General features: G+C 46.3%; 1 protein-coding gene across 31 annotated transcripts in view; it reads right to left on the reverse strand.

The window, feature by feature from the left end:
* epb41l2 (erythrocyte membrane protein band 4.1 like 2) overlaps nucleotides 1–27,130 on the reverse strand; it is a 270,752-nt gene that overhangs the window by 120,112 nt on the left and 123,510 nt on the right. For all 31 annotated transcript variants that reach the window (XM_038799827.1, XM_038799837.1, XM_038799828.1 and 28 more), the window contains one exon: nucleotides 5,897–6,001. In XM_038799827.1, the coding sequence (XP_038655755.1) occupies nucleotides 5,897–6,001 (105 nt within the window). The remainder of the gene's footprint in view (nucleotides 1–5,896; nucleotides 6,002–27,130) is intronic.

Raw genomic sequence — 27,130 nt, forward strand, 5'->3', positions numbered from 1 at the left:
CCAGAGAAAGACCCGCATAATCAGCCCACTCCCCCCCCCCCCCCCCCCCCCCCCCGTCCCGTCTCCCCAACTTAACGATATAAATACCCAATGGCAAATAAATACATAAATACTTAACTACATACTTAAATAACAAAATAATTAACTAGCTATCAACTAACAGTGTGCTCAACCATCACCCTCCATCAAACAGTATAAATAACCACAGATAACCATAACCAGAAAAGAAAGAAAGAACATAAAACAAGCACCCAAAGGAAAAGGGTAAAAGGGGTAAATAACTAAGGGAAATTGGAAACGGGAAGAAACACCCCATAAGAAGCCAACGACCCACAATAGAGATTTCAACAGTTCAAATATACAGAAACACCCAACAACTCGAAACCTTCAAGATATTCAGAAAAGTCAAACGTTCGAGAAAAAACACCCCAAACAATCCACGAAACTGTTACCCAGTTCCGACCTGGCCTGAAAAAGAAAAGGGCCACTTGCTCAATCAAGAGTCCCCAGGCGGCTACGACCGCCGGTGCTCCCAGGTTTTAGTTCGTGTCCAACTTTTCCTCTTGTACAAAGGTCCAGGCCTCCTCTGGGGACTCGAAATAATGATGTTGGTCCTTGTAGGTGACCCACAAGCGCGCCGGCTGCAGCATTCCAAATTTGATCTTTTTCGCGTGTAGCACCGCCTTTGTCCGGTTGAACCGGGCCCGCCGCTTTGCCACCTCCGCACTCCAGTCCTGGTACAGCCTTACCGTCGAGTTCTGCCACTTGCTGCTTTTCTCCCTTTTTGCCCACCTCAGGACTTTCTCTCGATCACTTAGCCGCTGGAACCGCACCAGCACCGCCCTCGGGGGCTCGTTTGCCCTAGGCCTCCTGGCCATGACCCGGTATGCCTCTTCCAGTTCCAGGGGCGCCGGACCGGCCCCTTCCCCCATCAGGGAGCTCAACATCTCCGCCACATATCTCGGGAGATCCGACCCCTCCAGGCCTTCTTCCAGGCCCAGGATCCTCAAATTTTTCCGCCTCATCCGAGTGTCCAGCTCCTCGAAGCGGCTCTGCCACTTCATGTGGAGTGCCTCGTGCACCTCCACCTTTGCCCCGATGACTGTGGCCTCCTCCTCCCTCGCGGTCATCTCCTGCTGCAGCTCTCTGATCGACGCCTCTTGGGTCGCCTGGGCTCCCATCAACCTGGTGGTCGTCGCGTTCATGGACTCTAAGAGCTCCACTTTCAGTTCCGTGAAAAAACGGAGGAGAGCGGCCTGCTGCTCCTCCGCCCATTTCTTCCATTCCTCCGGTACGCCGCCGGCCGCCATTTTGATTTTCTTCCCCCGCTTTGTTTGGGGAGCTGCTGCCGTTTTTCTTGCCGCTCCACTCCGGGTACCGACCATAAAATCGGTCTAGTTCTCCTCAGGGGACCTTCCCCCACCGGGATTCGTCTTTACTGCACCTTTGGGGCCCTCCAGTTGGCCCGAAAACACCTTTGTCGCAGGAGCTTCCAAGTGTGCGACTTAGCTAGTCATAGCCGCAACCGGAAGCCCTTGCTACCCTTCATAAACAAAGGAACAACATTGGCCATTCTCCAGTCCTCCGGGACATCATCCGAAGACAGTGAGGATCCAAAATATTTCTGTCAAGGCCTCAGCAATTTCCTCTCTAACCTCTTTCAGTATTCTGGGGTAGATCCCATCAGGCCTTGGGGACTTATCCACCTTAATATTTTTCAAGACACCCAACACCTCTTCTTTTTGGATCTCAATGTGACCCAGGCTATCTACACACCCTTCTCCAGACTCAACATCCACCAATTCCTTCTCTTTGGTGTATACAGATGCAAAGTAATCATTTAGTACCTCGCACATTTCCTCTGGCTCCACACATAGATTCCCTCCCCTGTCCTTCAGTGGGCCAACCCTTTCCCTGGCTACCCTCTTGCTTTTTATGTACGTGTAAAATGCCTTGGGATTTTTCTTAACCCTATTTACCAATGACTTTTCGTGACCCCTTTTAGCCCTCCTGACTCCTTGCTTAAGTTCCTTCCTACTTTCCTTATAGGCCACACAGGCTTAGTCTGTTCCCAGCCTTCAAGCCCTGTCAAATGCCTCCTTTTTCTTTTTGACAAGGCCTACAATATCTCTCGTTATCCATGGTTCCCGAAATTTGCCATATTTATCCTTCTTCCTGACAGGAACATGCAGGTCTTGAATTCCTTTCAACTGACATTTGAAAGCTTCCCACATGTCATATCTAGGTTCTTCAGTTTGACACATTCACCCTCGGACCACTCTTACCCACTCTTACCCTTGTCCACCAGCACTTTAAAACTTACTGAATTGTGAAACTTACTGAATTGTGGTCACTGTTCCTGAAACGCTCCCCTACTGAAACTTCTACCACCTTGTCGGGCCCATTCCCAATACCAGGAACAGTACAGCCCCTTCTCTAGTTAGACTATCTGCATATTGTTTTGAGAAGCCCTCTTGGATGCTCCTTACAAACTCTGCCCCGTCCAAGCCCCTAGCACTGAGTGAGTCCCAGTCAATATTAGGGAAGTTAAAGTCTCCTATCACAACAACCCTGTTGTTTTTACTCCTTTCCAAAATCTGTCCACCTATTTGCTCCTCTATCTCCCGATGGCTGTTGGAAGGCCTGTAGCAAACCCCCAACATTGTAACTGCACCCTTTTTATTCCTGATCTCAACCCATATAGCCTCGCTGCCCTCTGAAGTGTCCTCCCGCAGTACAGCTATGATATTCTCCCTAACCAGTAGCGCAACTCCTCCACCCCTTTTGCATGCCCCTCTATCCCACCTGAAACATCTAAATCCTGGAATGTTTACCTGCCAATCTTCCCTCAACCAGGTCTCTGTAATGGCAACAACATCATAGTTCCAAATACTAATCCAATTCTTCTATTTTGCAAATAGAAAGCAGTTTCAAGTGCATTCCACACTAGTCAGTGCTGGGTCCCATGCTGTTTTTAATATGCATTAATGATTTTGACTTAAATGTGGGAGGCATAATCGGGAAATTTGCAGATTAAACAAAAATAAGTTGTATTGTTGATGACGAAGAGGATAGCTGTTGTTTCCAAAATTGTATCAATGGTTTGGTTGAGTAGACGGAAGCATGACAGACAGAACTCAGTCTGGAGAAGTGTGAGGTAATGCATTTGGAGAGAGCAAACAGAGCCAGGGAATACTCAATAAATGGTAAGATATTGAGAGCAGTTGTGGAAGTGAGAGACCTTGGAGTGAAGGTGGCCGGGTGCACAGATTTAAGGTGATTGGTAGAAGGAGGAGACACAAAGAAAAACCTGTTCACCCAGTGAATGGTGGTGTCGGGAATTCACAGACCCAAGTGGCGGTTGAGGCTGAAATGCTCAACTCATTTAAATGGGACCTGAATCTGCACCTGAAACGCTGTAGCCTACAAGGCTACGGGCCAGATGCTGGAAAATGGGATTAAAATGAGTGGCTAGTTTTGTTTTTTTTCTTCTCTTTTGGCTGGCGCAGACTTGATGGGTTGAATAGCCTCTTCCTGAGTCATACATTTTCTATGGCTCTGAATATTTGTACACTCGCTTAATCTACTAAAATCCTTTTGTATACGCCATGTCCTCTTGATAACTTATTTCCCTTTATTGGTCACTTAATCCAAATCATTCATCTAGATTTTAAATAGTTGAAGCCCAACACTGGTTCCTCTGGCACTCCACTAGCATGTCAATCCCCAGATGACTCATTTATCCCTACTTCCAGTTAGATAACCAATCCTCTATCCATGCTAACGTTAGCCCCTAAAACATCAGTTCTTATTTCATGTTGTAACCTTTGATGAGTGTTTCAGCGTTTCTTGGAAATCCAAATAATACCATATCTGCAGTTTCTCCTTTATCCACCTTCCTCAAAGAATTCTAATCAATTACTCAAGCAGAATTTCCCGTTCACGAAACCATGTTAACTCCGCCTTTTTATATTACGATTATATTACTATTTTCTAAATGTCCTACCATTGCTTCCTTAATAATGGAACACAGCATTTTCCCTCGGATAAATGTTAGGCCAACTGGTCTATAGTTTCCTGCTTTCTGTCTCCATTCTTTCTTGAATAGAGAGGGGTTACATTAATGATTTTCCAATCCACTGGGGCCTTTCCAGAGTCCAAGAAACTTTGTAAGATCACAAACAATCTCCGCAACCACTTCTTTTAAGATCCTACAATGTAAAACAGGTTGAGGGAATCTGTCAGCCTTTTGTTCCAATAGTTTTCCCAGTTCCCATTCCTTACAGATTGTGATCATATTCCCTCATTCCCTTTTATCTCTTGATTTTCTACTATTATAGGGTTGCTTTTAATCTTCTACATGAAAACAGGCAACACACTTGTTCAATGCTTCTGCAATTTTCTTATTCCTTGAGGAGCATGAAGGAAAGTGGAGGCATGGTTGAAGATCTGCAATGATTGTATTGAATGGCTGAGCATGTTTTAATGAATGATCCAAAAAAACATCTTGTGCTTGACAAGGCAGGACTATGAATAAGTAACCAGCAGTAATGATAGATTCACCAAAAGGAAAACTTCTACTTTATGCCTAGTCTTACTGGCACGCCAATAGGTGCCAGTGAGACTGGGGTTTGGAGCCTAGTTAGGTCATATCTTGTGTTGATTTGTCTCGAACTCGATAATGGGAAAATAAAATCTAGTTACTGATTAAGGAAGGTGCGGTTATCATCTGAATAATATGTAGACTTAACGACTGCACATTCGAGGTAGTTGTGTTCATTCAAAAATGTAACTTAATATCACAAGTATTGTGCGATTCTTTCACTTATGAAAGGACTTGTTGAATGCCCCAATATTGATGCATTATCGCAAGATATAGGGGGTCTGTGGAATTTAGCATGGAAACAAAATGAAAGTACAAAGGTTGAAAACCCCTGGCCTAGATGTAGTTAAGGGAAAGCTAGGTGAGCACATGAGGAAGACGTGAAAATAATGTTGATAGGCCCAGGTGAAAGGGGGGGTGGGAATAGGCTCCTCTACAACAGAAATCGTGACAAGGATCTGCTCGGCTGCTTGACCTGTTTCTGTGCTCTAAATACTTTGCAACTTTGTAAGGGAGAAAGGTCTCTTGTAAAGTTGAACAGTATGGTACAACTCCTGCAAATCTCTTGTCACATGTCTGTCCTTTCTAATGAATGGATGAACTCTTTGTGAACCTGATTATCAGGGAAGTCAGATTTAAACTTCTACCCAACTCAAGCCAGGCAGTTGGCAGCCATGGTGACAAAACATAATAGTAAACTCTACAAGTTTCATGGTTTGTATTTCAGTTAACTTATTTTTTTCCTGAAGACTGCACTTTTAAAAAATGATAGCCAAACTGAGGCCTAAGAAAATAATTGCTTGATATTGGTTAAAATGTACTGAAGCAAAGTCCTCTGAGCCCATCACTTTAATGCAAAAGCAAGTTTATAATTTAAAATTATTTTTGATTCTTATTCCTTTATACAGCAACAGCTGGCCAACACACAACTAAGAGAAAAGGGTTTCTGGCTCTATTACTCACTTATGTATCTATTTAGTGAGATACATAAATTTGAGTATCTTTGCCTGAATCACATCCTTGATTCAGATCAAGCAGTTTTGTATCATGCAAAAGGCTGAGCTTTGCTCCTTCTTTGGATACTTAAAATGTGTTTGCAAATTACAGCAATTATATCATGTTCCAAAATGATACAGTACAAGGAAAAGGTGAGAACAACAAGCATTTTGGCAAAGGTTTTTGGTTTCTCGCCATTGGCCAGAGTATATTTTATTTGTACAGTATTTAGAAATCCTCCCATTTTAATTGTTATGAATAAGCTGTGCATAGTTTTATTTCAATTCTTAATCTTACCTTTTCATCTGTAGCATCCTGAAAAGTGAGACCAAAATAATCCCTTTCCAACAGGTTGATTTGCTCACACACCATGTCAAACAGTATCTGGCCTTTGGCACGTTTCTGAAAAATAAAAGCCACCGTCAAATTTAGATTTTAACCTTGGCATGCAAACTGAATAATAAAAATTCAGAATAGTGTTTCATTTTAAAAGGGACATATTTACAGCATAAGCAAAATATCCATCAAAAAAATAATTGGACACGGTCTGAGAAAAGGATTTATTTTTAATTTATGCTGAGCCTTTATGCTTGGAAAGTAATGAAGTTACGCTTAGAATAATACATAACTGGTGGCACGGAGGCGTAATAGTTAGCACTGCTGCTTCATGGCGAGGACCCAGGTTCGATCCTGGCCCCAGGTCACTGTCCGTGTGGAATTTTCGCATTCTCCCCGTGCCTGCGTGGGTCTGACCCCCACAACCCAAAGCTGCGCAGAGTAGGTGGACTGGCCATGCTAAATTGCCCCTTAAATGGGAAACAAGAATCAGGGAGTCTAAATTTATATTAAAAAATATTATTCATAACACCATAACTGAATACAAAAGTCATCAATTTCAGGAAAATTTCACAGGCTGGAATTCTCTGTTCTGGAGACGAAGTGCTGATGCCAGCGTATAATGTGTCGACTTTCACAACAGGAAATTTGGTGCCTATCCCTAACCAATTCTGGTACCAGTGATGGGCTAGCCCTGCTGCCCGCGCCAAAAACAGCCGGCTCCCAGGCTGCGCATGGTACGGCTGATGACCTGCACCGATCAAGCTGTACAGCTTGGTGTCGGCGTGCGCTAAATCTAACCCACCACCGCGCCCTCACAGCCGACCCCGTGGCCACCCCCCACTAGTCCCTCCAGCCCTGGCAGACACGCTCCCGGCCAGCGGCACGGATCCCATCCGAGTGTGGCAGCACTTGACACAGTCCGCAGCCAGTTCGCCGGCTCAGACATGTCCAGCGTCATCCGGAACTCAGCCCATCGAAGGCAGTGTATCGCAAATGGGCCGGATGATGAGGCGCCAACAGCATTGCGACTGTGCGCAGCGCGCGTCACGATAATGCCGGTTTGGAGGGGGCGGAGAATTGCAAACCGGTGGCGGCCCCAATTCTGGCGGCGTAATCGATTCTCCGCCCGATCGCCAATTACGATTTCAGCGCTGGACAACGGAGAATCCCGCCCCTTATCTTTCAAAACTATTTTTTTTCCAAAACCAGTCAGCCATTAAAACCAAATTTCTGCTTCATCTAGCTTGCTGCTTTTGCATATAAAGGGCGCGACCAAATGGCCTCGTCATGCCTGACTTGGTGGCCTGTCAAGGCCGTAAATCGCGTGAGAGGTCTCTCGCGAGATTTACAACGATCTGAAAGCCTTGCAACGTACTGCAATCAGGGCCTTGTCCTCGCTGGGGGTGGCATGGTAGTACAGTGGTTAGCACTGTTGCTTCAAAGCGTTGTGGTCCACGGTTCGATTCCCATCTATGCGGAGTATGCCATGTCTACGTGAGTTTCTTCCGGGATTTCTGGTTTCCTCCCACATGTCACAAAGACATGCTGTTAGGTAATTTGGACATTGTGAATTCCCTCTCAGTGTACCTGAACAGGTGCTGGAATGTGGCGAGTAGGGGCTTTTCACAGTAACTTCATTACTGCCTATTTGTGACAATTAAGATTATTAAGTGAGGCATTACGCTCATTTAATCTTCCTGCTTGAAGGGAGGCAGAGAACAGGTTACGCCCCCCGCCCCGTACGTGACGCCACATGCTTTGGGCATGATTTAGACTCCTCCATTTTGTCAGCAGCAAACAAGTAAATGAGGACTAAGAAGGCTCACCTCTCTCATCAAAGGCAAGAGAAAATGGTGGGTCGCGAAGGTCGGCCGACGTGGGTCGTGAAGGTGGGCAGGCGGGGGTCGAGAAGGTCGGCCGGTTGGTAAAAATGGGGCCCGGAAAAAATGGGGCCAGGAGACCTGGTCATGGCGCCGTTTAGCACTGACCCATACAAACGTGGAGCAGCCGGAATGGAATGGAAATGGAAATGGCTTATTGTCACAAGTAGGCTTCAAATGAAGTTACTGTGTAAAGCCCCTAGTCGCCACATTCCGGCGCCTGTTCGGGGAGGCTGGTACGGGAATTGAACGGTGCTGCTGGCCTGCCTTGGTCTGCTTTCAAAGCCAGCGATTTAGCCCTGTGCTAAACCAGCCCCTGAGGGTTGGGGAGAGGGGGGGGCTCCGAAGCAATTGGAGGCCCGCGGGTGGTCACAGGGTAGGTACCCTGACACCCGGTGCCACCAAGGTGCCTGGATCGGGCTCAGGAATGCCCTGTCCTTAAGAGGTGGGATAGTTGGGGGGGGGGGGGGGGGGGGTGCTCAAGACGCCCTAAGAGATACGCTGGGGTAATGGGGGGGTGGGTGTGTTCAGAGGCGCGGTTGGAATTCCGAGGGGTCAAGAGATCGGGGCGGCATTTTAAAATGGCACCCCGATCTCTTCAGTGCAGGAAGTGAGATAAATGTGGCTTCGGCGGGGCATTCCCAACCAAGGCAGAAAAGAGTCCCGTTAGATAGCTATACATGTACAAAATGGGACTCTGTTTCTTGCACGTTAAAATCACACCGCTGTTCTAATCTCTAACTAGTTGCAGTTCTGATGAAAAGTCATCAAACTGAAATATTAATTTGGTTTCTCTTTCCACAGACACTGCCTGACCTGATGAGTATTTCCAGCATTTGCAATTGTGAACTTTTAAGCAAATACTGGAGCTAAGAAAAGGAGACAAGAAGAAATGCAAAGTCTGTGATAGCTTGGAGAGGGGTGTTTCAATTCACTGAAGGTATGAATTTGTAACCATTTACATCTCCACTGGACCCATCTTTTATTTACAATTTTGTCCCTTCACCTTATTTGTCTGACACCATTATCTCTCCTAGTCTCCACCTGGTCCCTTTTGTTCTTTCCCTGGTTTAAAATTTGCTTTAAAATAGTTTGCTATTGGCAGTTCTGGCAAAAAGTTATTGACCCGAAATATTAGCTATGTTCCTCTCCCTGCAGATACTGGCTGACCTCTGCATGTTTCCAGCATCTTCGGTTTCAATTACAAACTAAAAGTTGCTCATAGAATGTAAAGGTACAGAATAATTCTATTAACATAGATTTTATTTTATTTTCCAAAATTATAAACTTTGGCAAATACAGAAAATCCTGCATGGAAGTTAATGTACCAAATTCATACAAATGGTTGGACTTAAAAAATACAATTTACTTTCAATTACCTTTTGTATTCAAGGTAAGAATGCCAAGTGTTGGGTTCCCATGACACAGAAAGAAACCCAGTGTATATTCAAAACTTTATCCTTGCTATTTTTCGTGCAAAACTGGACTTTTCTGCCAAACAAAGAAAATTACGATGACCTGATTACAGAGTTGGCCCGTTGTCTGGGTGCTAAACCCAGGAGTTTCCAAGGACAAAAGAATTATTTCCTCAACTTCAGGAATGTCACACCTTGTTATGTCCAGAGGGCTACTAATATATTCCTATTACACCTGGAACTGTTCAAGCCAAATTCAAAGGGACCCACAGGGACTTAATTTGCATTTGATAAACTCAGTTTGTTAGCAGAGTGTGGTGAATGTATTCACCATAATGCATGCATGATACTATAACCTAAGACCTATGACCTGGAAGTGGTGATATGAACTGCTTCCAGGTACTGTACTGTAACCCCGGTATGGCTCCGCCTCTAGCTCCGCCCACACCAGGGCCAAATACAGACCGGCCGCCTGTGGGCGGCATTCATCTGGACAACTGACTCTGGCGAGGCACATTCATGACTAATAAAGCCTACTATTCATTCACTCTCTCTGCCTCTCAGTGAATTGAAGGTATATTAATTTATTCGTCATAGACAGCACTATGGAAACCGCTCTAAAGCCAAACAGGCTCGAACTCGACGCCCGCGCGTCCGAAGCCAAGAAAATATTCGAACTTTGGCTCTGCTGCTTCGAGGCCTATCTCGACTCCTCCACAACGCCTCCCTCAGAGACTCTCAAGCTGCGATTCCTCCACACTTACGAAATTCGACACCCCTCGGTCGAGAAGGAAACACAAGCCATAGTGGAAGCCGTGTGGCACTGGAGGCACTACCTAGCCGGTAGAAGGTTCACCCTCTTCACCAATCAACGATCATTCGCCTTCATGTTTGATAACGCACAATGGGGCAAAAAAAAAGATAAAATCTTGAGGTGGAGGATCGAACTCTCCACCTACAATTACAATATCAAGTATTGTCCTGGGAAGCTCAACGAGCCCCCAGATGCCCTGCGTCGCAGCACATGCGCCAGATGACTGACTCCGGGCTATCCACAATGACCTCTGCCACCCGGGGGTCACCCGGCTTACCCGCAATCTGCCCTTCTCCACTGAGAAGGTCAAGGCAATGACCAGGGACTGCCAAGTCTGCTCTGAGTGCAAACCGCACTTCTACTGGCCAGACAAGGCCCACCTGGTAAAAGCCTCCCGGCCCTTTGAGCGCCTAAGAATGGACTTCAAAGGGCCCCTCCCCTCCACCAACCGGAATATATACTTCCTCACCGTCATCGATGAGTATTCCCGCTTCCCCTTCACTGTCCCCTGCCCCGACATGATCTCAGCCACCATATTAAAAGCACTGCACAGCATCTTCACACTGTTCGGTTTCCCTGCCTACCTCCACAGCGACCGGGGCACATCGTTCATGAGCGATGAGCAAAGTCAGTACCTGCTCAAAGGCATCGCCTCGAGCAGGACTATGAGCTATAACCCGCAGGGAAACGGACAGGTAGAGAGGGAGAACACGACGGTATGGAAGGCCGTTCTTCTGGCCCTCAGGTCTAGAAGTCTCCCGATCCCCCGCTGGCAGGAGGTCCTCCTCGATGCCCTGCACGCCATCAGATCGCTCCTCTGCACGGCCACGAACGAGACCCCTCAAGATCGTTTGTTGATCTTCCCCAGGAAGTCCATCTCCGGGGTGTCGCTTCCATCTTGGCTGAAAACTCCGGGACCAGTCCTTCTCCGGAGGCAATGAGGAGCCATAAGACCGACCCCCTGGTTGAGAGGGTCCAGCTGCTGCACGCTAACCCCCAGTACGCTTACATCGCGCACCAGGACGGCAAGATACGGTCTCCCTACGGGACCTGGCGCCAGCTGGTTCCCCTGCCAACACGCCCCCCCCCCCCCCCCCCCCCCCGCCACCCTCAGCACCCCGTACGTTCCCCTGGGTCTTCTGTATTGTCCCGCGCTGACACTGCCGCCACCCATCACCCTCCTGCCTACCCCCACACCCCAACCGTCTCCGACACACCGGACTGAGGCTCATGCTCCGGACACAACACCCCTAGAGTCATCACCTGCAACAACTGTGCCCGCCGCACCGCCAGAGCTGCGGAGGTCGAAGAGAACGATCCGGCCTCCAGATCGACTGAATATGTAATGACCCCACGTCACCCCCGCTGGACTTGATTTTTTTTTAAAACAGGGGGTGAATGTGGTGAATGTATTCACCATAATGCATGCATGATACTGTACCCTATGATCTATGACCTGGAAGTGGTGATATGAACTGCTTCCAGGTACTGTACTGTAACCCGGGTATGGCTCCGCCCACACCAGGGCCAAATACAGACTGGCCACCTGTGGCCGGCATTCATCTGGACAACTGACTCTGGCGAGGCAAGTTCATGACTAATAAAGCCTACTGTTCACTCACTCTCTCTGCCACTCAGTGAATTGAAGGTATATCACAGAGGCAGCGGGTTTGCCGAGGCAATGGCTTCCCAAACATCAGACCATCAACATAGATAGTACCTCTTTCAATAACTAATGACTGGGACATTTTCAGTCCGGAAATCAAAGCCAATTACAGATGCGGGATAAACATACCGTTTGAAGTTATTGTGGAGAAGGAAAGTCACATGACCCATAGAAAAGTCATGGTGAAGAAAGAGGTCATTCAGCCCAAAACTAGCTGCTCATTTTACTCCCATTTTCCAGCACCTGATCCGTAGCCTTGTAGGTTACAGCACTTTAGGTGTAGATCCAGATACTTTTTTTTTTAAACTGAGTTGAGCGTTTCGCCTCAACCACTAATTTAGGCAGTGAATTCCAGATGCCCATCACCTCTGGATGAAAAGATATTTCCTCATGACCCATTTTATCCTTCCACCAATCTTAAACCTACGCCCCTGGTAATTAGCCCCTCAGCTAGGGGAAACAAGACTTTCCTGTCTACCCCATCTAGGCCATTCATAATTTTGAAAACCTCAATTTGGTCACCCCTTAGCTTCCTGTGTTCTAAAGAAAACAACCCTAGCCTATCCAATCTCTCCTCAAACATCTAGTCTTTTGGACAGCTTTAACACTACATCTTTGGGTCTCGCAGTCAATCTGCCATTTTCATATTAAACTGGTGAGACAAGACGACGACTCCTCCAGACTCCACAACAATTTGACCATCTAGCCTGGCTCTGCTGGAAGATTTCATACCACCACGAGCAGAACAAACTCAATCTCTGCATACCTCGTTTATCTTGCAGGATGAGCACCAACTGAAAAAGTGGATGCAATTCCACAGCGGAACTCAAAAGTGAAAGAATTCCTGATTGGACCCTGACCTTGGACTTTGAGATGCATTTTTCTGTGGTCCTTGTACCGTAAAATGACTTTTCTCTATTTCCCCCTTCACACTGCTTGCAGAATGGCACACTGCCAACACCTCTTTTTTGGGTTTGTAAGTGTGCAATAAACTAACCCAGCGACTTTATCCAAACTAGAGTTTGCTGTGCATTATTAATAAAACTGGATCACATTAAAAAAGCTGAGGAATTGGGAAATCACTTTGGGATTGGGAATATTCTTTAAAAACTAATTCAAAACACTTTCTACTTACGGACAGTTGGCAAGAGGAAATCAGTGCAATTTGACTTGTCTTTCTCCTCTATACGACTCAGTGCTAGAAAAAGCAATGCTACGCACTTCTCCTACTCTTTATCAAGTTTGTATTGGTTGGACACATGTGGTCAATTGACAATTAAAGTTTATTTTCTTCGCCTTGTCTTTTATTCTTTACCAAATTGTCGTTAGCATCCTCCTCATCTGCACAGGATGATGGATATGCAGCAAATTAAAACCATTGGGGATGCGGCAGTTTCTTCTGGTGCACTTTTGCTGTGGCTGAGGAGATAAACCCGTGAGAGGCAGCTTGTGCCACAAGTACAGCATGTAAAGTGGTTATCAGGTGTCAGTGTAGGTTGGTGTTTTTGATTTTGGCTCCTGTTGCCATGCCACCTACCATCCACAATGTCAGACTTCTCTCATCAGATCCCGGGCCATCCAGACAGCCGCCGATCGAGGAAGTGAGGGAAATGCAGCGGTCTGCAGGTGAGACTAAAGCAACGCGGTTTCAAGACTCCTCTCCCCAGCATACTCCTAGCAAACATCCAAGCGATCAATAACAAGCTGGATGAACTTAATGCCAGACTGACCTCTCGGAGCAAAGTAAGAGACTGTTATGTGCTCTGTTTCACAGAGACATGGCTCACCCCCGCCTCACCAGACTTTGCCATACAACCTGAAAGCTTCTCATTTCATCGGACGGACCCCAGGGCTTTATCAGGCAAAGCGATGGGTGGAGGGGTCTGCCTCCTCATCAACTCCTCCTGTTTGCCGGATGTGCCAACCCTAGCAACCGCCTGCTCCCCAGACCTGGAATACCTGACCGTGAAATACTGTCCCTACTACCTTCCATCAGAGTTCACTTCAGCCATTATCACATCAGCCTACATTCTACCCCAAGAAGAAGTGAAGAAGGAGCTGGACGAATTGTACACAGTTATAAAAAACAATGAAACAGAACACCTGGAGGCCTTGTTCATTGTGGCCGGGGACTTCAACAAGGCCAACCTCAAGTGTGTACTGCCAAAATTCCACCAACATATCTCCTGTCCCACCAGGGGCAACAGTACTCTCGACCACTGCTACACAGAAATCAAGGGCGCCTACCGTTGCACCCCCCCGACCTCAATTTGGAAAATCAGACCATAAGGCGGTGCTCCTTCTCCCAGCATACAAACAGAAACTTAAGCGGGAGAATCTGGTTAAGAAGGTTGTGCAGTTCTGGTCCAAGGAAAGAGAAGAGCTCCTATGTTACTGCTTGGAGTCAGTGGACTGGTCCATATTTAAGAACGCAGCGACCAACCTAAACAAGTATGCCACCACCATCGCAGGCTTTATCAGCAAATGTGTGGACAACACATGTGGAAGGTCAGGTCGAAGGTGTTTAAGTCAGGCGACCCGGACCTATACAAGAAATCCAGGTAGGGCCTCCGCAAAGTCATCCGGGATGCCAGGAGACAATATCAGACCAAGCTAGAGTCATAGACCAAAGTTACAGACTCTCGTCAGTTGTGGCAAGGCCTAAACAACATAAAGCCAACAAAGCGAAGCCGAACAGAATCTCCAGGAGCAGCGCACCCCTCCCCAATGAACTCAATATATTCTATGCTCGGTTCGAGCAGGAAACCATCAATCCGTTGTCGACTGCACCAGCGGCCCTGGACACACCCATACCCACCATCACAAATTCCGTAGCCAGATCAGTCTTCCTGAAAGTGACCCCTCGGATGGCGACGGGGTCCCTGGTCGTGCACTCGGATCCTGCGCGGACTAGCTAACAGATGTGTTCGCGGACATCTTCAACCTCTCCCAACTCCGTTCTGAGGTATTCACCTGCTTCAAGAAGACCACCATCATACCGGTGCCAAAGAAGAACCAGGCAATCTGCCTCAATGACTACCATCCGGTGGCTCTGGCATCGATCGTAATGAAGTGCTTCGAGAGGTTGGTCATGAGTTACATGAACTCCATACACCCAATGCCTAGATCCAATGCAATTCGCATACCGCCATAACTGGTACACATCAGACGCCATTTCCCTGGCCCTGCACTCATCCCTAGAGCATCTCGACAACAAGGACTCCTACATCAGACTCCTATTTATTGACTACAGCTCCGCCTCCAACACCATAATCCCAGCCAGGCTCATATCAAAGCTCCAAAACCTAAGACTTGGCTCCCCACTCTGCAACTGGATCCTCAACTTACTGACCGATGGACCACAATCAGTAAGAATAAACAACACCTCCTCCACGATAGTCCTCATTACTGGGCCCCCACAAGGCTTAGCCCCCTACTGTACTCTCTATACACACACACAACTGCGTGGCAAAATTTGGCTCCACGTCCATCTACAAGTTTGTTGATGACACGACAGGAGTGAGTCAAAATACAGGAGGAAGATAGAAACCTAGTGGAGTGGTTCCTCATCTCTCCCTCAATGCCAGCAAAACTAAAGAGCTTGTCATTGACTTCAGGAAGCAAAGTATTGTGCACCCCCTGTCGGCATCAACAGGACCGGGGTGGAGATCGTTGACAGCTTCAAATTCCTAGGTGTGCACATCACCAAAAATCTGTCCTGGTCCACCCACATTGATGCTATGACCAAGAAACCACATCAGCGCCATCGTTCCTCAGGAAACTACGGAAATTTGGCATGTCCACATCGACTCTTACCAACATTTACAAAGCATTCTATCTGACTTTATAACAGCCAGGTATGGCACTGCTCGGCCCAAGACCACAAGCAACTTCAGAGAGTCATGAACACCGCCCAGTCAATCACATGAACACACCTCCCATCCACTGACTCCGTCCACACCTCCCGGTGCCTTGGGAAAGCAGGCAGCATAATCAAAGACCCCTCCCATCCGCTTACTCACTTTTCCAACTTCTTCCATCGGCAGGAGATACAAAAGTCTGAGAACACGTACGAACAGGTTCAAAAACAGCTTATTCCCCACTGTTACCAGATTCCAAAACGACCCTCTTATGGACTGATCCGATTAATGCTACACTCCTGTATGCTTCACCCGATGCCGGTGTCTATGTATTTACATCGTGTACCTTGTGTTGCCCTATTACGTATTTTCTTTTCATCATAGAATTTACAGTGCAGGAGGAGGCCATTCGGCCCATCGAGTCTGCACCGGCTCTTGGAAAGAGCACCCGACCCAAAGTCAACACCTCCACCCTATCCCCATAACCCAGTAACCCCACCCAACACTAAGGGCAATTTTGGACGCTACGGGCAATTTATCATGGCCAATCCACCTAACCTGCACATCTTTGGACAGTGGGAGGAAACCGGAGCACCCGTAGGAAACCCACGCATGTACTAAATGATCTGTTTGAGCTGCACGCAGAAAAATACTTTCAGTGCACCTCTTCACATGACAATAAACAAATCCAAATGGAACCTGCTTCTCCTGTTCCCGAAGTTTCTGAAAAGCTTCACCAGTCCCAAAAGAGAATTTATCCAAGGCCCGGATTTCAAAGAGAAGATTGGCTGCTTGCCAAGTCCATCGACGTGACATCACGGGCTATGCCACAGAGCATACTGAATCCAAGGGATCAGCTAGATAATTCCACACAGCAGTTGGCGGGTGGACGGTTCAATTCAAAACCTGCCAGCAGGACAGGCACTAAACAAGAAACATGAAACAGACCAAGATTTAGCAAGTTCCTTCTACTCGATGCAAACTCTCCCACTGGTCTGTCACTTTTTCTTTAGTTTTGCCTTCAGAGCATTGATCTTTGTCCTCCCATTAACAAGTACATAGAACATAGAACAGTACAGCACAGAACAGGCCCTTCGGCCCTCGGTGTTGTGCCGAGCAATGATCACCCTACTTAAACCCACGTAACCCGTACACCCGTAACCCAACAATCCCCCCATTAACCTTACACTACGGGCAATTTAGCATGGCCAATCCACCTAACCCGCACATCTTTGGACTGTGGGAGGAAACCGGAGCACCCGGAGGAAACCCACGCACACATGGGGAGGACGTGCAGACTCCACACAGACAGTGACCCAGCCGGGAATCGAACCTGGGACCCTGGAGCTGTGAAGCATTGATGCTAACCACCATGCTACCGTGAGGCCCCACCTTAGTGCTACACCTTACCTTTATGCCACTATCAGCACCTTCTATTGACCTTAACACTTGCTTTGTTTTATGCCCTAAATACCTTTGTGCAACTTCTCCTCGCTCACAGTGCTCAATTACCTATTTTGCTTCACCTGCTCCATCCCCTCTCCAACAGTATAAAATCAATCTAATTTCTCCCTCCCTTTAGATCTGAATAAAAGCTCTGAATAGAAGTAAACATGAACTGTTTTTTCTCCAGATTCTGCCAGAGCTGCTGAGCTTGTCCAGCATTTTGTTTTTAAAGCAACTTTCCAGTATCCGCAGTTGGTTGCTTTTATTCTTGTAAATCGCCTGTGTACTTTCATCAGAGCAATTATGCCCTTCCCGTAATGTGGCAACCAGAATTGTGCATCAAATTCCAGCTGTGGCCTAACCAGCTGTTTACATAGTTCTATCATTACATCCCTGCGTTTGCATTCTATACGTCATCCAATGAAGGAAAGCATTCATCATGTTTTCTTTACCACCTTCTCTATCTGCCCTGCCACCTTCAGGGGCCTGTGGTCATGCACATCAAGGCCTCTCACGTCCTCAATGCCCACCAATATCCTGTCATTTATTGTGCATTCCCTAGCTTTGCTTGCCCTCCACAAATGTATTACCTCAAATTTCTCTGGATTGAATTCATTCTGCCACTTGTCCGCCCAGTCCACTGAACTATGACGTAGTTCTGGAGACACCAGCTATCCTTTTCATGATCAATCACACAGCCAATTTTTGTGTCATCTGCTAATTTCCAAATCATGCAACCCACATTTAGTCCAAATATTCAACAAAGAGCAAGAGCCCCAATACTGAACCATGAGGAACACCACTGGAAATAGTTTTCCATTCACAAAATCATCCATTAACCATAACCATCTGTCCCCCTGTCATTGAGCCAATTTTGGATGCAATTCACTGCACTGCCTTGTATCCCATAGGTTTTTACATTTCTGACCAGCCTGCCATGTGGGATATTATCAAGTGTCTTACTATAACCCAACTTCCACTGCACTACCCGCGTCAATACTCCTTGTTACTTCCTAAAAAAATTTGATTAAGTTAGTAGGACACAATCTTTCCCTAACAAAAGAATGCTGACTGTCCCTGATTAATCTGTTGCTTTTCAAGTGGTTGTTTATCCTGTCTCTCAGAATTGATTCTAACAATTGGCCCACCACCAAAGTTAGACTGACTGGCCTAGAACTATTTTTCCTATCCCTTTCACCCTTTTTAAATAATTGTACAATGTTCGCAAACCTCCAATCCTCTGGTACATTGTTTGTATCTAGTGAAGATTGGGAAATGATCCTCAAGAAAATAGACTATTTCCTTTACCAGCTTCCTTTACCAGCCTGGGATACAATCCATCCGGCCTGGTAATGTATCCATCTTCAAGGATGTCAGTCCCTCCAGTACTTACTCTCTCACTAAGCTTATTGTATTGTAGGGAAGCACGGTAGCACATGTGGATAGCACTGTGGCTTCACAGCGCCAGGGTCCCAGGTTCGATTCCCCGCTGGGTCACTGTCTGTGCGGAGTCTGCACGTTCTTCCTGTGTCTGCGTGGGTTTCCTCCGGGTGCTCCGGTTTCCTCCCACAGTCCAAAGATGTGCAGGTTAGGTAGTTTGGCCATGATAAATTGTCCTTAATGACCAAAAATGTTAGGAGTTATTGGGTTACGGGGATAGGGTGGAAGTGAGGGCTTAAGTGGGTCGACGCAGACTCGATGGGCCGAATGGCTTCCTTCTGCACTGTATGTTCTATGTTCTAATCTCTGTTCTTTGTTCTTCAACTAGAATGTCTGCATCATCCCTCTCATTGGGAACACATCGTCAGCATAAGCGCACAAGTTAACATGGCTACCTCTGATGGGCCCTACCCTTTCCTTAGTTATTCTCCTCTCTCAATATATTGGTAAAATATATTTGGGTTTTCTTTGATTTTATCTGCCAATGTTTTTTCCATATCCTCGTTTTGTTTTATTATTTTTACTTCCTGCCTATATTTTCGATACACCGCTAGACTTTCTACAGTATTACATTTTTGTGACTATCATAAGCTTTCTTCTTCTGCTTTATCTCATCTTGTATCCTTCTAGATAACCAGGGGATCTAGATTTGGCAGTACTGGTTTTTTCTTTGTGTGGACTCTATAGTGTGCCTATAGAATCTCGCTTTTAAATGCCTCTCAGTGGTCTGTCACTGATTTCCCTTCAAGTAGCTGCAACCAACCTACTTTCACCAGATAACCTCTTAAGCTTCATAAAATGTATCTTTCCATAATTTAGAACTTTTATTTGTGTTGTATCTTCACCTTTTCCATAATTATGCTAAATCCAACTGTGTTATGGTCAAAATATGTGGTTCGGTGTCAAAACATTGCTGATAATCACTGTGGAGCCTTCCATTTTACTTCATTAAAAAAGTGCTACATAAATTTACGTTGTTTTCGGTATACTGGGCATTTAATTACACCAACCAACTTCTTTGGGGATAGGTTCTTGTATTCTCTCTTTCCATTCTATGAGCCTCCACATCCACTGTATCCAACATATACGTGACTTCATCATTAAGCACATAATGGGCGTGGTGAACACTGTTGCTTCACAGCAGCAGAAACTCGGGTTCAATTCCCGGCTTAGGTCACTGTCTGTGTGGAGTCTGCACGTTACTCCGTGTCTGTGTGGGTTTCCTCCAGGTGCTCCCACAAGTCCTGAAAGATGTGCTTGTTAGGTGAATTGGACATTCTGAATTCTCCCTCAGTGGACCAGATCAGGCACTAGAGCGTGGCGACTAGGGGATTTTCACAGTAATGTCATTGCAGTGTTAATGTAAGCCTACTTGTGACACTAATAAAGATTATTATTACATGCCCGACAAAGGAAGACCCTTGTTCTTTCTTGCTACGCTTCATCAGGAGTTGCACTTTTTCATCTATTTGCCTAAGGTTCAGATGCAACAGCAGTAAATTCTCTTCTTCCACAGTGAATAATTCTGATTTTATACTTGGCAGTTAGTCCTTAAATTCTCAGCCACCTTTAAACATAGAGAAGAAAACATGCTATTTGTAAAATGTTCACTGATCCTACTTTTTGAAATCAATTCCAAAAGATCTTTCCACACAAACTTCAACATACAAAGGGCCATTATCCCATTCAGCACAATTATTCAACACCAATAAACAAATACTCTCTCTAAATTATAAGCCATTACTAATCTAGGGTTCAAATATATAATGAATGTATTGCCTCTATTGAAGGTACACTGCTATGTTGCTCCAAACTTGTTTGCGGCCTCCAATTGCACAGATTTAATTTCAACAGACCTATTATGCATCCAGGCTCATGTTTTAATTCCAGGAAATCAACATCACAGTCCATTAATATAACAAAGAACTATACAAACATACAGGCTATACAGTGTTATGCTAAAGAATAAAAGTCTTAGAACCATATAAAAGCTACAGCACAGAAGAATGCCATTCGGCCCATCTTGTCCATGCCAGCCCGAGGACTCCCAGGTGCCCTTTCTAATCCAACTTTCCTGCACCCGGCCCACAACATTGTAGCTTACAGCACTTAAGGTACAGATTGAGGTCCTTTTTAAAATGAATTTAGGATCTCTGTCGCATCACCAATTCAGACTGTGAATTCCAGCCAAACACATTACGCTCTGTATTTAAAAAGTTCTTCATGTCTCCTCTAAAGCTTCTGCCACTTGTCATGGATCTATGTCACCTGGTTCTAGAATTCTCCACGAAGAGAAACAATTTTATCCTGTCCACTCTGTCTTATATACTTTTGTACACCTCAGTCAAGTCATCCCTCAGCCTTCTTTTCTAAGGAAAATAACCCCAACCTTTCCTTATTTCTACACTTTTCTAGCAATCGCAACATTCCTGTCAACCTCCTCTGCACTCTCATGGCCTTCCTGTAATGTGATGACCAGAGGTGAACATAATACTCCAGTTGTGGCCTCACCAGTGTTTTATACAATTTCAACATTATATCCTTACTTCTATACTCTGTACCTCTGCCAACAAAGGAGAGCATTCCTTATGCTGTCTTTACAGCCTTGTTTACTGAAATTGCTGCCTTGAGGGACCTGTGTACTTGTATGCCGAGATATCTCACTCATCTACCTTTTAGTTTTTTTCTATTTATTGTATACTCCCTATAACTGTTTGACCGCTCTAAATTGTATTCAAGTTTTTAACATTCACTAAACATTGCAACGCAAAATAAAACAAAACCCAGCACAACCCCCCCCCCCCCCCCCCCCAAATAGCTGACGTAACTAGCTCCCCAAAATTCAAAATAAACAAACCCCATCTCTTATGGAACCCCTGATTTGCCCCCTTCGGCCAAATTTCACCTTCTCAAAAAGTAGGAACCCCATTAGATCCCCAAGCCACGGTAAGTCACAGGGTGGAAAAGCTGACTTCCACCTCAACAGAACCCCCCTGCGAGCGATCAGCAAGGCGAAGGCTAAAACATCTGCCCCTCCCCACTCTGCTCCCACTTGCAATTCTGCCAGGTCTGACACCCCGAATATGGCCCCCAGGGAATATGGCCCCAAGTCCACATGCAAGACCACAGACATCATGCTGAAGACCGATCTCCAATATTTATCTAACTTCGAGCAGGACCAGAACATATGTACATGATTTTCGACTTGGGTGAACGCTTCGCACCAACTTTAGCTGCAGCAACACCAGCCTTGCACACGAGGTTTAAGCATTCACCCTCCGCAACACCTTGCACCACAATTCCTCCTCCAGCGCCATCCCAACTCCTCCTCCCGCTGGGGGAGGCGGTGGCCTTGTGGTATTGTCATTCGGATAGTAAACCCGAGACCCAGAGCAATGCTCTGGGGAGCCAGGTTCAAATCCCACCACTGCAGATTGTGAAATTGGAATTCAATTTAAAACAAAAACTAGAACAGTTAACTGCCCAGCTGTATTTAAATTCAAATCACACAGACAGGTAAACTCTGATTGGTCACGGTATTGCCCTGGAGAATGAACCAGGGAATGGCTGCTCGCCAGTTGCTCTTTAGGTAAAAATTACACAATGTGTGGACATGTTGATTTTGTCTGCAAAGGACAGGGCCCTGCGTGAATATACATTCCTTCCAGCATGCGCAAATCATTCACACTGGCAGTCTGGCTGACGATCTTAAATTGGTTTTCAGTCTAATTTTAGCACAATTTTTTTTTAAAAATAAGTATTTTAATTAAAATTTTTAGCATTTTAACGTTTTACAAAAAACAAAACACAACAACCCTCAAATAAAGTAAACCCTGCGCCAACCCACCCACAACAGGTGACGGTAACTAGCTGACCAAAATGCAAAACAACAAACTCCATATCTTGTGGAACCCCACATATGCCCCGTTAGGGCAAATTTCACCTTCTCTAAATGCAGAAACTCCATCAGATGCCCAGCCACGCCAAGCACAGGGTGGAGAAGCTGACATCCACCCCAACAAAAGCTGCCCGTGAGCGATCATGGAGGTGAAGGCTAAAACATCTGCCCCTGCTCCTGCCGGCAACTCCAGCAGGTCCAACACCCCGAATACGGCCCCACAGAGGATCAGACTCCAAATCTACATGCATGATCGCCAACTTGGGTGCTGAAAAACAACCGCTAACATTTCTCCAACTTCGGGCAGGACCAGAACATGTGCACATAGTTAGCCGGGCCCCTCCCACACTTCGCTAGTATCCTCCACTCCCTCAAATAGACGGCTCATCCTTGACTTCGTCAAATGTGCCTTGTGCCCACCTTCAGTTGCATCAACCCCAGTCTCATGCAGGAGGTTTCAGCATTCACCCTCCGCAGCACCTGACACCACAGCGTCTCCTCCAGAGCCATCCCCAACTCCTACTCCACTTAGCCTTAACTCCCTCGATAGACACCTCCTCCAAAATCCCCCCATAAATCGGCGACACGCCCCACCCTCCAATCCCATTACCAACAGCACATCCTCCAACGAGGATGCAGGCGCTATCGGAAAGGTCGAAAAACCTTTCCAGCAAAGTCCCACACTGCATATACCGAAAACCCTCCTCGCATGTAAACCCAAACTTCCCCCTCAACACCTCCAAGCTTGCAAATGGTCTGTCCAGACATAAACGCTTCATCTCCTTAACCCCTCTCTTTTCCATCCTCGAAACCTCACATCCATCCTTCTCAACTCTATGATTCCCCAGACTGGCATCAGCCTCGACCCCCGCTCCCAACCTAAAGTGCTGCAGAAATTGCCTCCAAATCTTCAACGTGGCAACCACAATAGGACTTCCCAAATACTTCCAAACGGAAGCGATGCCGTCACCAGCGCTCGCAACCCCAACCCCCTACAAGAACCCGCCTCCATCCTCACCCATAAAGCGTTCGCCTCCCTACCCCTTCCCCATGCCTTCTCCACGTTTGCCACGCAGTAATAATACAAATTCCGAAGGTACCCCCCCCATAGTCCTCCAACCACCAGCCCTTCTAAAGTGCCACCTTCCTTATTCTGGCTACCTGTCCTGCCCAAAAACCAAGGCAAAATGTCAATTTTAACTGTCTGCACCCGACCTACCAGCAACAGGGGAAGACTGTCCCACCTCAACAAATCTGCTTTCACCCTTCCAACCAGAATCGTAAAGTTCAGCTTACGAAGCCGCGCCCAATCCCGGGCCACCTACGCCCCAATTATTGTTGGGTTGTTGCCACTGGAAACGCCCCCCCCCCCGCAGCAGACACCACAAAATACTTGCTATTCCCCAAATTCAACTTGTATCCTGAAAACGCCCCAAATCTATTAAACAAACCCATTATATTCACCGGTCCGAAATATACAACAGCAGATCACCCACGTAACTGAGATACCCTGTGCTCCACCCGACACACTGTGCTCTCTCCCCCACCCCTGTGCTCCACCCGACACACTGTGCTCTCTCTCCCCACACTACTGCCTTCCATAAATCCGAACACCTCAGCACAATGGCCAAGTGCTCTATCAACAGCACAAACAGAAGGGGTTTTGGCGGGGGGGGAAAAAGAGAGAACATGGGGTACCCCTTCCTCAGTCCCCGATGTAGCAGGAAGCATCCCAAATTTGTATCACTCATTTAACACACACACACACCATTGGATCCTTATACAACAATTTCGCCCTTCTCCACATCCAATGCCACTACCGCCTCTAACTCCCTTCCTCCTGCTGGAGAAATCACCACATTCAGCAGTCACCACACATTTGGTGACAACTGCCTACCCTTATAGAACCCAGCCTGATCCTCCCCACTCACCTTCGGAAGGCACTCCTGTAACGTTAACAGCAACACCTTCGCCAGTATCTTGGCATCCACATTCAACAGAAAAAGAGACCTGTATGACCCACACTCCACCGGATCCTTATCCTTTTTAAACAACAATGAAATGGATGCCTGACCCATGCAGGGTCCAAGACTGAAACCCCTCCCCCCACTTCACTTGCATTCACTGGTCAATCTGCGTTTGCCAGCGAGGTGGCCCCTGCCAGAGGCCCATCCCCCATACATGAACAAAACAAACACCCAATCTGCCTATGCCCAAACCTGCCATACGCCCCACTCCATAATCCCACAAACCCAATACGAAAAAACATACAAAATACCAACCAATCCTTACCAACCCTCACTCCCTGACTATCACATCAAGGAAAAACAACAACCCCAAAATAACATGAAAAACGAGATGGGAGATGCATCAAATAAAGAAGAAAAAAAGGGTCACAGTCAACACCATCAGTCTAAACTCATCTCTGTCCCAGTCCTTCAGCCTTCACGAACGCCTCTGCCTCCTCCGCCATCTTAAATCAAAAGTCCTTAGAGTTGTAAGTCACCCTCAGCTTCACCTGGTAGACCACTCCAAACCTACTGTACAATGCCGCCTTCTCCCAACCAAAGGCTGCCCGCTTTCTCGCCAGCTCCACCAATAAGATCTTGGTATATTGGAATACCAATGCCTTTCCACTTCACCTCTCAATTCTGCTTCACCCAGCTCAAAACGTTCTCCTTGGTGGCTGTGGAAGCAAACTATCACATAACCGGTAGTTCATTTGTCTTTGGCCAGAGCGAGGGATTGGCCCTGTCCAACTCCTAAAGGGTCCTTTTCTTCCCCCCATCAACTTAGTGAACATCTCCGCAAAGTACTCCATGGGCCTCCAGCCGTCCATCCCCTCAGGCAATCCCACAATCCGCACATTCTACCTTCATGACCTGTTGTCCAGGTCCAATACTTTGGCTCTCAGCCCTTTAGTTCTCTCCAATACCCTCCGCAGCTCCTCACCCATCGAGGTGAACTGGTCGCTGTGCTGTGACAATGCCTCCTCCACCCCCTTGAACTCTCCTTGCTCCTGCACCTCCGTCAACTTAGTGAACATCTCCGAGTCAAAGCTGCCTTTATCAGGGCAAGAGTCTCACTTACCAACTCCTTGAGCGAGCCATCATCTCTTTCTAATGCATGTCGAATTGTTTGGATAACAGCCACACAAACTCCCCTGACACCACTTCCACCGTAAGGGGAGTGCCGCTCCTGACGAACTAGCACCTGCTATCTTTCCTCCTGGTGGACTCACAGCGACACTCATCGACGGACTTTCGTTCGCTCCCTTCCTCCCGATTCTTCTTCTGGAACTTTGAAATTCCACAACCTCCTCAGACCTTCCAACGCATATTCACTCAAAAAAATCCCCCCAAAACAGGACACAAAGGGCCAAACACCAGAAACTCTAGCAGGAGCTACCCAGTATGTGACCTCACCTACATGTCGCCACTGGACGTCTTCTTAGCACAATCTTGACCAGAACTAGTTTTAAAAAGCTTTTAAGTCAGTCAGTAACAGTCAGAATTGCCATTTTAAATGCAAGCATACAAGTAGAGCAACTTCATGCCCTCCCGTGTATTTTAATGCCACGTCTTCAACAAAATATTTTATAGCGCCACCGTTACGAGTATTGGGCAACTTCATGATTTCCACGTTCAATTGTGCATGTGCTGCAGGATCTTTCTGTCTAATTTATTCCTTAGTAATGATGGGCAATGATAGGGTCACCATTATCTTTAACTGAAACATCAAGCTATATTCACAGGAACAATCCGCTAACCTCCAGTGTGTAGTTTTTTTTTAAATTTAGAGGTACCCAATTATTTTTTCCAATTAAGGGCCAATTTAACGTGGCCAATTAACCTACCCTGCACATCTTTTTGGGTTGTGGGGTGAGAATGTGCAAACTCCACGCAGACACGGGGAGAATGTGCAAACTCCACATGGACAGTGACCCGGGTCCGGGATCGAAACCTCAGCGGCGTGAAGCAGCAGTGCTAACCACTGTGCCATTGTGCTGTTAGATTTTATTTATTGCTTTTCTATCTCTGCAGCATATACTTGGCCTGTCTTTTTGGCTCAGTAACTAATGTACACTCTACTAATCTGTTTCATACTTGAACAAATTCACCCATCTCCTTGCTCTGTTCCTTCATTTTAGAGGCAAGAACAGCTTCAATAAAATTGCCAGTTGACCAATTTAATACAACTTCAAAAGTTGATTTTCAGCTAAGGAAAGACTCGAGGATTGATAACAAGTTCTACAAAAGCAACTCTGTAAACATGCTTTTCAGCATCATAATCAGGAGCAGAACAACCATTGCGCACGATTATCAGTGGTTACCCACAATATAATAATGCCTGTACAGGGGTTTAAATTAAAGGAAAAGCAGGTGCAAATGGTGAATGGTACCCAAAATTCCAATATTATCTCCATAGTGTCAATTTGTTTACGTCTTAATATAAGAGTCTGGAACGTCCTTATTGCCTCTGTAAGCTCTTTTTTAAATCATAGATTCTGGATAAAACAATTTCCATTCCCTTGCAACGCTTGTGTCTCTAATTAATGTCCAATAAATTCATCACTGGCCACAGTCCTTCTGTACACTTTGTACTCAGACACCTTTGCAAAGTTTTCTATAATTTACCAGTGCATACTTGAAAATACCAGCTTCTGAGTAACTCAAGGCCAACTGTATCATAATCTGAAACAAAAGTTTTGCTTCCAACAGCCTTCGAGTAAAATCACTGGATGTTTACTACCTTGTCATGATAAAAGTATTG

Source organism: Scyliorhinus canicula, chromosome 6 (genome assembly GCF_902713615.1).
Source record: "Scyliorhinus canicula chromosome 6, sScyCan1.1, whole genome shotgun sequence".
NCBI lineage: Eukaryota > Metazoa > Chordata > Chondrichthyes > Carcharhiniformes > Scyliorhinidae > Scyliorhinus > Scyliorhinus canicula.